Source organism: Canis lupus, chromosome 14 (assembly GCF_003254725.2).
Source record: "Canis lupus dingo isolate Sandy chromosome 14, ASM325472v2, whole genome shotgun sequence".
In the NCBI taxonomy this organism is placed as follows: domain Eukaryota; kingdom Metazoa; phylum Chordata; class Mammalia; order Carnivora; family Canidae; genus Canis; species Canis lupus.
This window is the reverse complement of record NC_064256.1, coordinates 27,235,916-27,253,915: the sequence shown is the minus strand read 5'-3', so window position 1 is coordinate 27,253,915 and position 18,000 is coordinate 27,235,916. Positions and strand designations below refer to the sequence as shown.

The 18,000-nt window shown below is 41.2% G+C and overlaps 1 protein-coding gene across 1 annotated transcript in view; it reads right to left on the bottom strand.

The window, feature by feature from the left end:
* The window catches only part of SCIN (scinderin), a 77,657-nt gene extending 61,272 nt beyond the window's left edge, over positions 1–16,385 (bottom strand). Inside the window, exons 1-3 of the mRNA XM_025471188.3 lie at positions 16,093–16,385; positions 8,914–9,068; positions 3,931–4,092 (exon numbers count right to left, since the gene is read on the bottom strand). Of these exons, the coding sequence (XP_025326973.1) occupies positions 3,931–4,092; positions 8,914–9,068; positions 16,093–16,291 (516 nt within the window). The 5' untranslated portion in view covers positions 16,292–16,385. The remainder of the gene's footprint in view (positions 1–3,930; positions 4,093–8,913; positions 9,069–16,092) is intronic.
* Between the last annotated feature and the right edge of the window lie 1,615 nt (positions 16,386–18,000).

Here is an 18,000-nt window from a genome sequence, read left to right as displayed (position 1 = left end):
CCAACTCTCCACTAGTGGTGGCTCGGACACATATTTCTAAAAGAGCTCTACATCCCAAACTTTGAGCTTCTTGACTCTATTATCACTCACATTCTGTAGTTACTGATGGCTTTGCTGCATTATATTTTGAGGTGACTTTGTTAGTCATTTCCACACTACCTCAACTACCTCATAGCTTTAAAAATAGTGAGAAAATGATTATCAATAAATTCAACCAACATTAAAATACACTGCTCAAAATCACTTCAAAGATTTGGTAAATTCCAAATTGCTAAGATTGAGCCATGTTCCGTATTATTTTCTGAGAATACACTAAACTAAGATAGCTTATCCAAATCATCCTCTAAAATGTTGATGATTTCTTATTTTCAAAGTGATTAAATGGTTAATTTTATAATCTCATACTTTTAATTGAGGTGGTTACAGGGTCCTATCTAGGAGATATTGACTTTATTTTCAAATCCTATAACAGGGAATCCCTGGGTGGATCAGTGGTTTGGCACCTGCCTTCGGCCCAGGGCGTGATCCTGGAGTCCCGGGATCGAGGCCCACATCAGGCTGCCTGCATGGAGCCTGCTTCTCCCTCTGCTGTGTCTCTGTCCCTCTCTGCGTGTCTTTCATGAATAAATAAAATATTTTTTAAAAAATCCTATAACAGCATATGTTTCAAAGGTATATGACATATCATATTAATGAGAGTGATTGTTGATCAAAAAAGTTGACTTCCTCAAACACAATCAAAATATAGGATCTAGGTTATATCCATAACCTTAGTTTGGGCCAGCTGGCACTAGTTGGAAGAGAACTTTGATGTCTGACCTACTTTTTTCATACCTGGATAATAAAACAAACTTGAAGAAATTGCAATGGCTTCTTTTCTTACTCTCTGATGCAGAATTTGGTTATTACATAACCCAATAACTGCTACCGAAATATTCTGGCAGAGAAAATTTTGGTCTCATATCCTTCTCTGTTTACTGTGTCACACCCCAAAAATAAAGTCTCCAAGGTAATTGCAAGATCTTATCACCATTTAGAAATTATTGACAACATACCAACTGGTTAAAGGTTAGTAACACACAAAGAGATCATGTGAATAAATGAAAGTGTATGAAGACTGCTTGAATCCTACCAGGGTATCCCTTTATGGTACAGTATACTTCTATAACATAAGAGATAATCAACTATCTCTGCAACAAAATCATTCCAAATGTCTCTAACCAGGCATTAGAGCAGGAGACAACTTAAAAAGTCATTAAAGGTAATTATATAAAATAAAGGTGATTTACTATTAAGAAGATAAATGTCCTAGAATCTCAAAATCAAGGCTCTGTCCCTAACATATGAGTTTGTATTTATGGGTCATACTCCCATGGCAGACATCACCTATGGGAAGACGATATGTCAGTGGAACTACAATCTGCCTACTGTAGCACCCAACTATCTAAGCCATTGTGGAAGCTCAATACTTCATTAACAATACTACATTTGGAAGATTTTAAGCTAGATTAGACATAATTCTGAATTGAGCAAATTCTGAAACTGTTGCAAGATACTCTGTTAAGGAGCCATACCATTTTATACCCTATCAAGTTAGCTTAGGGTAGTGAAAAGAATGTAAGTAAACTAAGAATAGAAAACCCCACATCAGACCCAGGTCACCACTAAACCTAATTTAATGCAAGCGACTTGCTTACACCCTCTAGGCTTTTTTTCTCTTGTGAAACCATTACGACAATTGTCATTTCCAGATGTGACTCTGTGTCAGAGAAGACTGAATCATAGTCAGCTAAGGGTAGAAATACCATGAGAATCAGAGGCAGATGAAAACAATGAGGAAGTTAAGGCTTTGGAGAGTTTAATGGCTTGCTCAAGATTAAAGAGTAGGTGGTTAGAAAGCTGAACTGGCAGTCATTCACAGTAGTTAAAGAGATTAGTGCATGTGTGGAGCAATTTACATTACACATGAAAAGTTATTTTAAGAAAGAAATATGTTCAAGTCATGGCAGTGATGAGTTACATTATCAACAGGAAGTGTCTCTTCTGTTTAGGGGCCCCAAAGATCATCTCATCAAACACTCAACTTTAATAGACAGGAATCTGAGATTGAAATCAGCTTGGATAAAAAAAACCAGTCTCTTTTTTTCTGTGAAAAATACTATCTTATATGTTACATTATCAAGGGATAAAGGGCTATAAAAATATAAGTGGTTGAGATGAATGTTGAGGTAGATAATTAATTATTATGCATAGGCTTGCGAGATTCCGGATGCTGTAAGTGTTTTTGGAACTGTGTGGCTTGATGATATGTGTGGGCATGGATTTGTATAAGTTATGGTGTTGGCTGCAGAACAACAGAAGGATGGAACAATATGTTTTCTGCCTCCATCTGAGGGTCAGGACTTAAACCGATTAGGAGAATGGGTTAGCATTTCTAGGAAAAAAGAACTTTTCCAAGAAATATGGCAAGATGCAGGACTGTGATACTGCCATTGTAAGGGCAGATATCTAAGTGTGACATGGAGAATTGTACTTTGGGCATTATTAGTATTATGATCCCAACTGCACACACAACCTGGTGTGATCCAAGATAGTCGAATTATACTTTAGCAGTCATAAAACTCTAGGTGTATCCTGAGAGAAACCCACAAAGTTTATAGCTTGGGGCCATCTTCCAAATGATTTATAACCTTCGGACACTTAATCTCAGTGCTGTTGCCAAATTAAGATTGCCTTAACAGAACGAACCTTGACTGTGTAGCTTCATTTTCAAAACCCTTAGTATCCGTTTCCTAGGCATGAGGAATAAACTCTTTTGGCTTTTGTCTGATGCTCTTCCCCCCAAATACTGCCCCTGAAGAGGCAGTAAAATGCAACACTCAGGTTGGAATCAGACCTCCCCAGGCTCTAATCCTGGCTTCACTGCTCACTGGCTGTGCATCCGGAAGCAGATCCCCCAGCCAGTGCAAGCCTCAGCTCCCTGAAGCAGCACAGGTCAGAGCAAGTCTCTGTACAATGCTCGGCCCAGAAATATTATTGACGACAAGCAGGATGATGATGTACGTGCTGTGAGAGAATGATGATCAGGAGGAGGAGGAGGAGGAGGAGGAGGGCAACACAGATGTGCTCTGTGCTCTCCTGCCTTCTCTGCTTTGCCCATGGGTTCTCAGTGGTAGGGAATGCCTTTTATTTCTACTTTATTTTAATTCTACCTTACAAAGTTTAAAAGACCCAACTTAAATCCCACTTTCTAGAATCTAGCACAGGACCTTGAAGCAATACTTCATTTCAAGATTAAATAAAGATTAAGAATAATATACCTGAACTTAGAGGGGCCTCTTTTCCTTGAAGAAAAGGTAAGTCGATATTGCCCAACCTATTAAGATGATACTTGATATCTGTACTTGTGCCTTTTCTTTTAATACCCTTAAATAATAAAAATTTATGAAACAGTATGGTGTAGTGTATGTGTGATCTAAATACTAAAATATCCCCTAAAAACCCCTCAGGCGGGCTGTTTAGATTCATCTTGGGTCCATTTGAAATTCTAGAAACTTTGCTTTCCGGGAAACCAATTTTCCCCTCAAGTAATGTTTTCCCACACCCAATTAAGGACAAAAATAATCAGCGGAAGCTCTGTCCAGACAGAAGGGTCAGTGTATGAAAAATTATTCAATATGTGCTCTATGCTAGGAAGAACTAAATCACTTCTCCATTCTAAACCTATCAAAGAAAATAAAAACTTTGAAGTCCCACTTTGTGTTATTTAAACACTTGCCAATTGGTCATATGATATGATTGTCTCTCACATAAACAAGACTTCTTCCCCGTGTGTAGAAAAGGTGATTCTCTTCCACGACACGTACATCTTACTTGATCTGAAGACAATTCACTTCCCTTTAGCTGTCTGCATTTGCATGTTACACTTACAGTGCCAAGATCAATGATGAAGCAGTCGCCCTTGTTGAAACTGTCCCAGGTGAGAGGAACTTCCGTGGCCCTGACCACTCTCCGACCTTTCACATGCAGGAGCCTCTTAGCAGTCAAGTCATTCGTGAGAACATGATTTAATCCAGATGCCACACCTCCAGCCTGATCAGTAGGAGGAAGACAAAGAAAAAAAAAAAAAAACAAAACAAAACAGATAAGGCTTCTAAGTAGATGCAAAAACATACAAAACCTGGTATGGTTATGTGTGTATATGGCACATATACCTGGTCTGGTATATGTGCCAGAACTGTCTTCAAGCCAAGATAAAACAGCTACCTAAGAGCATGTGAAAAACTTACTATGCAGAAGAGAATATCTTGGTGAATCAACACTTCTTTTTCTTTTAAGGCCTTCTGCTCCTCCTGTTTTAATCATTCAATTAACAGTGTATGTACTAAGTGTATGTATGTACTAATTAACTTAGTATGTAGTAAGAACCTTCAGTGTATAAAACCTGCTGCATAAATGAGCAGAAGTGGTACCTCTTGTCCTTTGGGAATGAATGATTCTAAAACCATTAAGTGAGAGACAGACAAGATTCCAGGGAAGAAGAAGACAGGAGGATAGAAGAGAGTCAGAGGTAATAAGAGCAAGTGAGGAGAGAACAAGACACCCCAAAATTCCCATGTCCACACAGTGTTAGGATAGAGAAAAGGAGCAGAGTGTAGTCAAATGTGGGTGGATCCTATAAATGACCTTTATTTTAACATTATAAAAAAAAATTTTCTGGGCACCTGGGCAGCTCAGTGGTTGAGCATCTCCCTTTGGCTCAGGTCATGATCCTGGGGTTCTGGGATCAAATTCCACATCAGGCTCCCTGCAGGGAGTCTGCTTCTCCCTCTGCCTGTCTCTGACTCTCTGTGTGTCTCTCATGAATAAATAAAACCTTAAAAATTTTTTTTCTTTGTTTCTTTTCTCTTTCAGTCTCTCTCTTTCTCTCTCTCTTCCTCTCTCCCTCCCTCCCTCTCTCTCTCTTCCTCCCTCTCTCTCTCCCTCCCTTTCTCTCTCTCTTTCTTTTCTTTCTTCATCAGGCTTAAGTATTTATATCCTAAATTCGGTTGCACATTTCCAAACAAAACAAAACAAAATAAAACTATATTCAATTTAAAAATGCTAAAGAAAACAATTAACTGTATCAAGTACATCTTGCCTTATTTGAAATCAGCTTTTACCTTTTCACTTCCTTTTTTTTAATTTTTTTTCTTTAAAGATTTTATCATTTCTTTAATTAAATCTTAGAAAGGATAATCTTATTTCCACAATTAATTATGAGGTAATGTGCATAGTAAAGATGCAATGCAAGCAAATCACTTTTATTGCTCAATGCCTCCTACAAAATACGGTAAGAAAATTAGCAGTATAGGAAATCTGTAAAATGATCCAATTTTCAAATTTATTCATAGGGGCACCTAGGTGGGTCAGGTGATTAAACATCTGACTCTCAGTTTCAGCTCAAGTCATGATCTCAGGGTTATGAGATCGAACCCCAAGTCAGGCTCAGTGTTCAGTGAAGGATCTGCTTGTCCCTCTCCCTCACCTTCTCTCCCTGAGCTCTCGCTCTCTCACAAATAAATGAATTAAACACTTTTTAAAAATTATTCATAAACATATAGAGTAAATCCAAAGAAAGAAGTTAAGCTGCCTATGTAATCATTAAGACATTCTTGAAATTTCCCCAGACTTTAAATTGCCACCATTCCCCAAGAAAAGACCCTCATGAAGAGAAAGGCTTTATTACTATAGGCTAAATGTTGACTGTAGGCCAACCATAAATTTTATGAAATATATAATAATTCCTCAATCAATAATTTCAAGATTGTCATAAATGAACAAACTATTATACAATAAAAATAAATACAAGTTTTCATCTATATACTACTGCTCTTAGCCATTTCACCTTTAAAAAAAAATAAGTACATTATGATCTGATAAACAGAGTTAAGAACACTGTCATCTGAAAAAGTCATAAAATATAAAACAGACTAGACTGAGGATACTTAACCTACTGTCACATAGTGAATCATCAGTGATATCTAGTCTGTGAACATTTAACAGTATTTTAAAAAATAATTTTGTCTTAATATTTGATGTGAAAAAGGCACAAAAGAAAACTGTAAGTTTCATATACATTTGTATTTGATAGTATTTCTGGAATAGTGCTTGAATTAACCCTAAAAACTCCCAGTCTCTTTCTACCTTCTCAAGGCAGAATGAAAGCAAGATGGATAACCCTCTATCAGTTACACTATAAACATGGTTTTACTGGCTGTTAGATGTTTGATGGTCGCTATTTACAATCATGGCTAAGAGCTGGGTCTTGCTCAGCTTGGGAAAGAAATTTAAGATAAGGAAGTAGTGGGAAATAATTATCCTTTAGAACTCTCTCAACCCCCTAAAACACCCCATTAAAAAAAAAAACCCTCAGATCAATTAAATGACATAAGAAGATGGTGTTCATGTTGCCTAGCTGAATCTTTCCCTTACACAGGATAACTAAATATGGCTGTTGCTGACTTGGTAATAGGTTTTGCCAAACTGTGCCCATTCCAAACATACACAATACTCTGTTTCACAGAGTAATCTTAAAGAAAACATTCATCCTGGTATTTGAACCATTTATTTATATTGAGAGCATCATAGTATGATTACCAGCATAGGCACTGAAGTCAGATGGTCACCAGGTCATATACCAGATATTAGACCTTATTAAATTACATAGTTTCTTACACCTCTTGTTTATTTATCTTAATAGGATGACAATGATAGAAACTGCACCATGGGGGTGCCATTTGATGAAATGAGATGATATACATGAAGTGCTTAGCACATTCTTATAAGCATGAAATTAAACACAAGAGCATAGCCTTTGCTATTCTGGGGCACCCGGGTGGCTTAATCAGTTAAGCATCTGACTCTTGGTTTTGGCTCAGGTCATGATCTCAGTCATGATCTGAGGATCGTGAGATCAAGCCCCGAGTCAGGCTCCAGGCTCATAATGGAGTTATCATGGAGTTTGAGATTATCTCTTTCTGCCTCTGCCCCTCCCCCTGCTCTCTCTCTCTTTCGTTCTCTCTTCTCTCCCTCCCCCCGCACTGCCTCAAAGACTAAAATATAGTCTTTGCTCTTCTGGGTGGCAAATTATCTTTGCTTCCACATTTCCTATTGAGTATTTTGCAACTGCACATATTGTAATCTGCTCGATGTCACTAGTGATAAGACAGTGAACTAATTTTCTTGCTGATAAATTTGACCTCCATTCGCAAATACCTTCTTTCAAAAAAAAATGCTGATTTGTAGTGATTTTGATGTTGATAATTATAATTATCTTATAACTGTAAAATCGCTTTTATATCCACTTTTAAATATATATCCAGAAGTTTGATTTCAGAGGTCCTGCTAATAGCCAGAAGGATTAATATCACAAGTTCCTACCGACTGTATATGCACTATGTATTTTATTATTTAATTTGATCCTTAATCCTTACCAACACCTATATGAGAAAGCTGTTGTTACACCCATTATACATTTGAGGAAACTGAGCACAGAAAGCTTACACACTTGCCCTGAGGTAAACAAGTCATATGTAGCAGAAATGGGTTCATAACCAGGGTGATATAATAGGACACGGTTTTAGTAACTATAAGACCCAGCTTATTCAAAATGCTGGTTTCACTGACATAAAAGAAGTTTCAGGATCATTTGACATAAACTGTAGGAACTTATGCAAATTAAATAAAATGAGAAGGCATATATAGTTTCATATTTGGGACTGCTCATAGCCTAGAGTAAAAAAATGATTTCACGAGAGAAGAGAACCTATTAAGTATTTATCCTCATCTCAATAGCATCACAAACTATTCACTAAGGCTCTGATCAGGTAAAAATAGAAATAAACCACGGCATGGTAATAGATTTAACATATATACTCAGAAGTCTAGTTTACCTCTGAGGTTTACAGTCTTCAGTAAGCTAATATGCTCAAAGGGCGAGGCGGGGTCTGCATATCATCTGTTGGAGCATGTCTGATTTTGAAAAGGATTGCTTCTGAAATGTTTCTCTAAGGAGGTATTTCTGAAACTAACTGGGCACTCCTGGGAACAGGGGAATTGTGAAGGATGGCCAATCTACAAGGCTCATGGAGGGAATTCCAGAAAAAAAGGCTGTCCTTCACTGAAGGTTGCCTTAAAAGGAAAGAACTATTTAACTTGTTTGTTCTTTTTGCTCGCCTTTTCAGAAGTAAAGCCAGTTGAGGATTAGTATTTCAGGCCAAAACACATATATTGTGTTTTTGGCAATGTATGTATATTCGACTTTATGAGGCTGAACCACATATATATTCAACTCAATGATTTGTTTCTATTTCTATCATTTCCAAGATCAAACCAACTTTTTGGGAAATGTGTGAATAGTCCTTTCTATTAACTGGAATTATAATTGTTATAAATACTGAATTAAGATATTCTAGAATAACTGAGATTCCCAAGTCTTGGGTTATTTGTGGCAAATTCAGAGGTTCTCTAGAATATCATAAACAAAAACTATTAATAACTAAATTGCCAATATTTATTAACTGAAGTAACTCCACAAAATTTTAACGGGTTTTCTTGTGACAAAATTATTGCAAGCTCCTAACTTTATTAAAAATTAACCTACTTAAAAAAAAATTAACCTACTAAATGAAAGCAAGTCAGAGTATTTCACATATTACACCCATGTTCCACAAACATTTATTGAGCACCTACTATGTGTCTGGCAGGTACTGGCATATATCATTAAGAAAACAGAAACAAAAACAAAACAAAACAACAACAACAAAAATAAACCCTACCCTCAATGAACTTTCATTCTGTAAAGACATAAGATGTAGATGGATAGGAAGAGAAAGGGGGTCATAATAGAAACAGTTCAAGAGAGCTGCTTACCTTGTATTTCAGACCTCCTTTGAAATAGCCAACAAAATCAGTGGACTCGTAGCCCTGCAGCTCTCTACTCTGCACTGGCTTGCCGCCCAGATAGTCATCCAACTGAACGGTAAAGATCGCAGCCGCTGTGCTTTCATCCTGAGTACACTCTTTTCCTGAAACAGCAAAGGACGGCACCTCATTTACCAAGCAAGGAAAAGGATTAAGGCAGAATTTTTGATAAGATAAAGCTCAGGGACACCTGGGTGGCTCAGTGGTTGAGTGTCTGCCTTCGGCCCAGGGCGTGATCCTGGAGTCCCGAGATTGAGTCCCACATCGGGCTCCCTGCGTGGAGCCTGCTTCTCCCTCTGCCTGTGTCTCTAATGAAGTTTAGAAGCTCTAACAATACTACAGTTCACATGAGATCCCAATTGAATGTATTCACCAAAGCTGAAGGGAGTCAGCCACATTAATGAAAGAATTGTATTTCTTTATATTCCTCTCTCTCAAAGGGAACCTTTGTAGCAACTTATCTTCTCAGGACAAAAATAAATAAATAAATAAATAAACACTAGCTATAAGAGTATTTGACATAGTATCAATTTTGTGACTTGTTGGGGTCAAAGTAAAAAAAATACATATGCGATTTTGCGATGTGAAAGAACACTAGTGCCATTCTGTCCACCTTCCCATCCGTAAATGAGATTACCAATAAAGACACAGATGTAGATTTGCACAGATGTTTTAAGAGGGAAGTTTAAATCAAAGTTAATATCAAAAGTGTTAAGGACAATTGTTTGACAAAAACATTCTTACTTGAGCACAAGTTGAAACACAAATTTCTTTAGACAGATGTAAATGGCCAGGCATGCAATTAATGAATGACCTAGAAGTAAATTAATTAAATTATACTATCATTTGTTGATGCTTGTGTACTGCTCTGGGCCAAGAAATACCAGTATGAATAAACTAGAATCCCTGCTCTAAAGAAGTTAAAAGATCCTAAAGAAGCCAATACCCTAAAGAAGCCAATACCAACCTCTGAATGTTAAAACCAGAATCCAATTCAGTGATATCATGTATGGTGATGCAATTTTAGCAATGTTCAGAAACATATGAACTTGCTCTATGAATTTTGCTTATGACCTCATTTATTTTCCCTCTTCCTTTTTTTAAAGATTGTATTTATTTATTTGAGAGAGTGAGCGGGCAAGAGAGAAGGAGCAGGGGGAGGAGCAAAGGGGGACCGAGAAGCCAATTTCTTGCTGAGCAGGGAGCCTGATGCCTCATGTGGGCTGATTCCGGGACCCCAGGATCACGACCTGTGTGGAAGGCAGATGCTTAAACAACTGAGCTATCCAGGACCCTTATTTTCCTTTTTCTGATGCCTTTTACCAATGTCTTTTACTGATCTCGTTCAAGTTATGATGCGTTCTTTGTGTTATTTTATATTATATTGCCATACATTATATTTGTACATATGCATATTTGTACATATGCCATACATTATATTTGTACATATGCTGCAAAATTCCTAAAATTGTTTTGGGGATGTGATGACAGGTACATGATCTCTCTGCTAAAAATTATAGAATGTTAATAAAAAAAACAAAGACCTTAATAAATATAAAAGCATAATGTTCATGGACTGTAAGTTCCAATATAACAAAGATGTTAATTTTCCCCGAGTTGACCTACAAGCTTAACATTATTCCTATAAAAAAAATCATAGGAAGATTGACTATAGATTACATAAGTTTATTGTAAAACTCATATGAAAAGGCACAGGTCCTGAAAGAGCTAAAACATCTTGACAAAAATAAGCTCCAAGGAATAACTCTATTTGATATTAAGGTTTTACTCTACAGGTACAGTAATTAAGACAGCATGGTATCGGGAGAAGGAGAGAGATAGATCAACAGACCAAATCTCCTCCACTGGTAACATCTTCCAAACTATGGTACACTTCGGTGTGCTACAGTGGACTAAAGCACAAGCATATAAGCACAGTACATCACAGAATACAAAACCCAAGATACTGATACAATTCTCTCATTTTTTTTCATATTTCCCCAATTTTATTTGTATTCATCTATGTGTGTTTAGTTCTCTAAAATTTGATCACATATAAACTCATGTATTCATCATCCCAGTCTAGATACTGTATAGTTCTATCACCAAAAAAAAAAAAAAAAAATCCCTTATGTTGCCATTTTATTTTTTTTTAATTTTTATTTATTTATGATAGTCACACACAGAGAGAGAGGCAGAGACATAGGCAGAGGGAGAAGCAGGCTCCATGCACCGGGAGCCCGACGTGGGATTCGATCCTGGGTCTCCAGGATCGCACCCTGGGCCAAAGGCAGGCGCTAAACCGCTGCGCCACCCAGGGATCCCATGTTGCCATTTTATAACTACCATATCTCCCACCTGCATCACCCAGCTCCCTACTCCATCCCAAAACTCGGATAACAATAAATCCAAAATTCTATCATTTCAAAATATTATATAAATGGAACTGAACAGTATGGAAACTTTTGGCTTCTCTTTTTTTTTAAGATTTCTTATTTATTTATTCATGAGAGACACAGAGAGAGAAAGAGGCAGAGACACAGGCAGAGGGAGAAGCAGGCTCCATGCAGGGAGCCCGACGTGGGCCTCGATCCAGGGTCTCCAGGATCACGCCCTGGGCTGAAGGCGGCGCTAAACCGCTGAGCCACCTGCGCTGCCTGACTTTAGTTTTTTTCACTCATTCTAATCTCCCGAGGATTCATCAGAGTTGTGTATATCAATAGTTTATTTTTTAATTGCTAAGTAATAGTCTCTGGGATACATTTGCCACAATTTGATGAAATCAGTCACCTGTGGAAGGGTATCTGGGCTGATTCAAACTTCTGTCTATTCAAATTAAGCTACTGTGGAATTCATGTGTAGACTTTTACACGTACATAAATTTTCATTTCTCTGAAATAAATGCTCATGAATGCAGTGCTGGATCATATGGCAGTTTCAAGTCTAATTTTCTAAGAAACCATCACTCTTCTTCATAATGGTTGTAGCATTTTACGTTTCCCCCTTAAGCAATGTATAAAAATCCAATTTCTCAGCATCTTCACCAGCCCTTGTATATTACACATTCCCTGACTTGTACACTGTATGCTGTAATCCAGTTCTTGGGATTCCCAGTGCCTTGGATAGAGCCTAGCATTGACTAGATATACCACAAATGTTTACTGCTCTCAAATACATTTATGCAAAATTAAAAACTGGAAAAGAGAAACAATGAGGGTGAGTGTTTGTAGCGCAGGTCCAGGATGTGCAGAGTAGCTTTATTATTAGCTGTGCTCAGAGACATGATGCTCTAAGTAATGAGGAGTAGAGGGTGGCTGCTTTTTTTTTTTTTTTTTAAGATTTTATTTATTCATGAGAGACAAAGAGCGAGCGAGAGAGGCAGAGACACAAGCAGAGGAAGAAGCAGGCTCCATGCAGGGAGCCCGAAGTGGGACTCGATCCCAGGTCCCCAGGATCAGGCCATGGGCCACAGGTGGCGCTAAACCTCTGAGCCACCCGGGCAGCCCAGGGTGGCTGCTTTTAAACTTCTAGGTACAAAGCTGAAATGGTTTTTATGGAAGGACCAGTGCAACAACTTGTAAGTCAAATGCGACAATTTCTTACTTTGTAAAGAAAAAAATAATACAGAAACAATCTGAGATATGCACAGGTATTATGGAAAGCCTTTGAGAGAGAGCAGGAAAGAGGACCCTTCCTCTCCTCTTCTCCTCCGTATGTCCTGCTGCTTCTTGTGTGCCCTTTGCTTCTCTTACCTGGCCTGTTTCTTGATTTTTATCCTATGTACCTTTCTACCCTAATCTGATTTTAACGTCGCTCCCCTTCAGCTTCCTTCCCACTGATCCTTTAGTTAAACTGCCTTTCTCCCTAAACTTTCCACTCTTCCCCCCTGGAACTTTTCCTCAATCTGTCTCTCTGATTAATCATCATGAATTCATCCAAATTTAGCTCTCAGGTTAGAATATTCTGGATGAAATCCAGCTTGCTTCAGGGAACTAAAGTAGGAAGGGCTGTAGAACAATTCCATCTAACGGCTCCATGGACCATTTTGTGCTAAACTTTTCCATGTTCCCCAAGATTTTCTCTCGGACAAGATCCCTTCCAATTGCCCTCCTTTTCTTTTTTTCTGTCAAAGCTTCTCTACTCCCCTGCTTCCCCATAACTGCAGATACTGTCTCTTTCACAGTGTCTAGCATGTTCTACCTGTGTTGTATCACCTTTTATCTTATTGTATCTTTGAGATTATAAACTTTCAGAGAGGATTCATAAACTATTCATATACAAAAACGCCTTACACAATGCTGGGCACTTTCAATAATTACTGAATGAATTAATTTATTAATACACTATTAACTTCAGTTTTAGATCATTAAAATCATGAAGTGTGGGGCACCTGGGTGGCTCAGTTACTTAAGCGTCTGCCTCCTGCTCAGGCCATGATCCCAGGGTGCTGGGATCCAACCCCATGTCGCCACACGGGGTGGGGGGGTACATGGGGCTTCCTGCTCAGCGGGGAGCCTACTTCTTCTCCTCCTTCTGCCTACCACTCCTCTGCTGGTGCACTCTCTTTCTCTGTCAAATAAATAAATAAAATCCTTTAAAAAAAAAAAAAAAAAGGCTGAAAAAAGTCATAAAGTGTTTCTGCCCAAAGCATTTTCTATTACAGTTTTCAAAATTGGTGAACACTAAATGAATAATTGAGTTAATGTGAATCTGTAAGTCCTAAAAAACAATTTGCTTAATAAGCGAGTTTCTTTGCATAAGAAAGAACCTATAGCATAAACCCCCTCCTAAAATAAACAAAACCCACAAACTGTGTTCAAAACTTCTTGCAGTCTTCTGATAAAGTCAAACTTAACTGTTGTCTACAGCAAGATATGAAGTCCCTTCACATCTCAATTCACCAAAATTACAAATGGGGCATTTCAGACACCTTGATTCATTCTAGATCCAAGTTCTGAATAGAAAGGCCAATCTGAGAACATTACTATTTTATCTGGCATCATTCATTTATAAACATGGTCTTATATTAAGGTTTCAGTGAATTCTGGTATAAGATATAAATAGATCACTGTCTATAACAGGAAAAGTGACACTACACTGGGAAGCCAAAATGTATCTGGAATTCAGCTAGGGTAAGCACAAAATCTTAATATCAAACGCTATAATAAAAAATCCTTCTTCCTCTTTGTATTTCTCATTTGGAGTGTGTTTCAGGTAGTGTGTTCACTACCATTGGGAATATCACTCCTTAAGGTTTCCTGCCATTTTAAATAAAATGTCAGAAATAAAAATGATGGCTTTTCAAGGACTGTGTGTGTGTGTGTGTGTGTGTGTGTGTGTGTGGTTTTGTGTGGTCTCCCCACAGGCTCAGGAATAAAGCTAAAAATAAAGAAACAGAAGTCCAAGGGAGGCAAAGCTAGTTTTAAAAAAAGGCAAGAAGTCTCAAATAATCGGCACGTTGTTAGATGGGGTGTGCCCCCTGGCACAGGATCTTCCAGGGAGAGGCTGGACATTCAGGATGTTTACGAGTAAAAGTAGAAGGTAGAAAAAGTAGAGCACACAAGGCCCAGTATTCTGACAACCTGGCCCAAGTGCAGCCCAAAATAATTACTACTCCTGAAGGAGCTGTTTTGTTTCCCACTGTATCCTTGTTCAAATAGCTAAGTAATAATAATAATAATAATAATAATAATAATACGATTACAGTAAAGCAACTCATCTAAAAAATAAATATGCCATATCAAGCTATTTATATTATATTTATATTGAATATATCTATTTTTTTTTCTCCTTTCCATCCAGGATCGCCAACATCCCGATCAACAGGAATATTCTGTTAGCCACACGTGCGAGCAGTATGGTGCAAGTGGATTCTGATTTAAAGTCGCCCAGACCATTAATTGCCGAAATTTGTGGAGAAATAGAAGCCGGGGCCCAAGGGCAAAAAAATAAACATGAATTAATTAGAGAAAAGGGCGGCAGGAGTGGGGAGGTACTTCTCGCCAGCTGCGGCGGATGCCTACCAACTTGTCTGACTTGGTCTCCTCGCCCACCGGGAAACCAGGACTGAACCTGTCGGACGGCAGGTGAGCGGGCAGGTGAGCGGGCAGGTGAGCGGGGCTCGGCCTCAGCCTGCGTGCGCTAAGCAGCGGGAGGGGGGAGGCAGCGGGGTTTCCAATCTGGAGGTGAAACGGGGAGACGCGAGAGGAGCCAGCCTCCAAGCCCCGAGATCGGCCGGCGGAGGTCCAAGCCCGCGGGCTCAGGCTGCTCCCCACGTCCCCCGCCCCGCGTGCAGGCGCGCCCGCAAGAGCCGACTCTGGCGCGAAGAAGGCCACCCCACCCCCGCCGCACCCCACCTCCAGCCTTCGAATCCCAGCCTCCCCGCCGCCTCGCCCCTCCTCGACCTGTGCGCGTCGGGGTCCCTCGGCCTGCGCACCCCCCTGAGCCCCCCGCGCCTGCACCCCCTTACCCAGCCAGAGGTGCAGGCGGTAGGTGAAGCCCCGGCTCGCCTGGGCCTGGTGCAGCACCAGGTAGGCATCGCCCCCCACCCCGGCTGCGCCGCCCCTGCCTGCGCCCCCCCCCCCACCTGCGCCCCCCGGCCTGCGTCCCCTTGCCTGCTCCCCCACCGCCTGCGCGACCCGGGCTTGCTCCCCCCGCCTGCGCTCCCTGCCTGCGCCCCTCGCCTGCGCTCCCCCTGCCTGCTCCTCCTGCTTGCGCTTCTCCCTCGCCTGCGCCCCCCCCCGCTTGCGCCCTCCCTGCCTGCGCCCCCCCCTGCACTCCCCCTGCCAGCGCTTCTCCCTCGCCTTCGCTCCCCCTGCCTGCGCTCCCCCTGCCTGCTCCCCCTGCCTGCTCCCCCTGCCTGCGCTCCCCCTGCCTGCTCCCCCTGCCTGCTCCCCCTGCCTGCGCTCCCCCTGTCTGCTCCCCCTGCCTGCGCTCCCCCTGCCTGCTCCCCCTGCCTGCGCTCCCCCTGCCTGCGCTCCCCCTGCCTGCTACCCCTGCCTGCTCCCCCTGCCTGCGCCCCCCCGCGCCTGCGCTCCCCCTGCCTGCTCCCCCTGCCTGCGCCCCCCCGCCTGCGCTCCCCCTGCCTGCTCCCCCTGCCTGCGCTCCCCCCCGCCTGCGCCCCCTTACCCAGCCAGAAGTGCAGGCGGTAGGTGAAGCCGCGCCTCGCCTGGGCCGTGTGCAGCACCAGGTAGGCATCGCCCACGTAGAAGTCGCCGTGAGCGCTCGCGGGCACCGGCACCAGCTCGAGCCTCTCCACCCGCCAGACCTGCAGCCCCGCCTGCTTGCCGGCTCTGGCGAACTCTTCGTGGTACAGCCCCTGGGCCATGGCTCCGACGGGCACTGCTCCGGGAGAGGGCGCGGGACCTCGACGACCGGGAGGTCGGACCGAGCCGAGACCTGCGCCAGGGACCCGGCCCGGCGCGACTTTATAGGGCTCGCCCGGCGGGGAGGCGGGGCTGGGGGCGGGGGCGCCTTGGGGCTCGGATCGCCGCGCCGACGGCCGAACTCCTACGCCTGCTCCGAGTGAGCCGGAGAGTCCCGAGCTCAGAAACCGTGAGACCCGGAGGGACCTTACAGAGACTCCTGGAAATGCCTCCTAGCCTAAGGAAGGACATTTCTTTTCTGGCAGTAAATGGAGGAGATCAGCAACTTAAACTCTGGTGGGCGCATCCTTCTTTAAAAAAAAAGAGAGAGAGGGGATCCCTGGGTGGCTCAGGGTTTGGCGCCTGCCTTCGGCCCAGAGCGTGACCTGGAGACGCGGGATCGAGTCCCACGTCGGGCTCCCTGCATGGAGCCTGCTTCTCCCTCTGCCTGTGTCTCTGCCTCTCTGTGTGTATCTAATGAATAAACAAATAAAATCTTTAAAAAAAATAAAAATTAAAGAAAAATAAAAGAAAGGAAAGAGAGAAAATTGGCTATGTATCACTAACTCCTTCATTTACCGGCCGGTCTCTCCATTCCTGATAGCCGAAATTTCCGTCTTGATCTATGCAATTTGAAAATGCCATGAAAAACGTGTCAGGTTTCTTGGAAAGGTGAAAATCTGGAAGGCTGGTGGTCCTAATGCAGAGGACAGAGCTCTCGCAAATGCCCTGGGGTTCAGGAGCTGTGGTTAAGCTCTTTGCCACCTGCTTTCTTTGGCCTGGAAGGTTTCTGAAAAAAAAACGAGCCCTCCTCCTGGGGTATTCTCGAGCTGCATAGGGTCTGTGCTAATAGGCGCAGTTTGCCTTGTGAGTTACCTGGTACCTGGCTTCAAGCGGCTGAGTTCTCATTGTTCACCCTACAGTTTTTGCTTTGGCAGCACTATACCATTCATGTGGAATTTTACTCTTTACTTTGCATTCTTTTAACCGAAGCTGGTATGGCAAAGGATTTTGTTACTGAAAAAGCAAATCGCTCAGGATCTGAAGATTAAGAAAACTGATTTTTATGCATGTGCATTTTCTTTTACTGTTTCTCAAATTACAAGAGTCCCCAAAAGGTCACTAATAATGTATAAGTCAATTTTTCCTTGATTAATTTATGTTTGTGTGTAGATATTAGGTGACTATGGGAAAAAATTCAAAAGCACAAAGTTGTGAAATACAAAAATTAACTTCCATTTCACCTGCCACCCAGTTGCTTTCCCCAGAAGCAGCTAAGTTATCAACTTCTTCTGTATTTTTCCAAAAACACTCTTTTATCTACAAGAATATAGATAATATAGTTATTTTTTTCTCTAATAGAAATGGTACTATGCACACTGTTCTGAAACAATATATCAATATATATTAATACACAATGCTCCTAGAGCTGCCTTCTTTACTCTGTGGTAAATAGAAATATCATCTTAAAATGTACTGTAGCTTCATCTGACCAAGTTCATAGACATTTAAATGTTTTCTATCTTTTGCTAATACAATGTTATAAACATCATTTTTAATGTACTTTTTTCTACTCATGCATTATTATAACTGTGAGTTAGATTCCTAGAAATATAATCGCTGGAGGGATTGGAATTAAATGGTTTTGATGATAGTGGTGATAATTATGAAA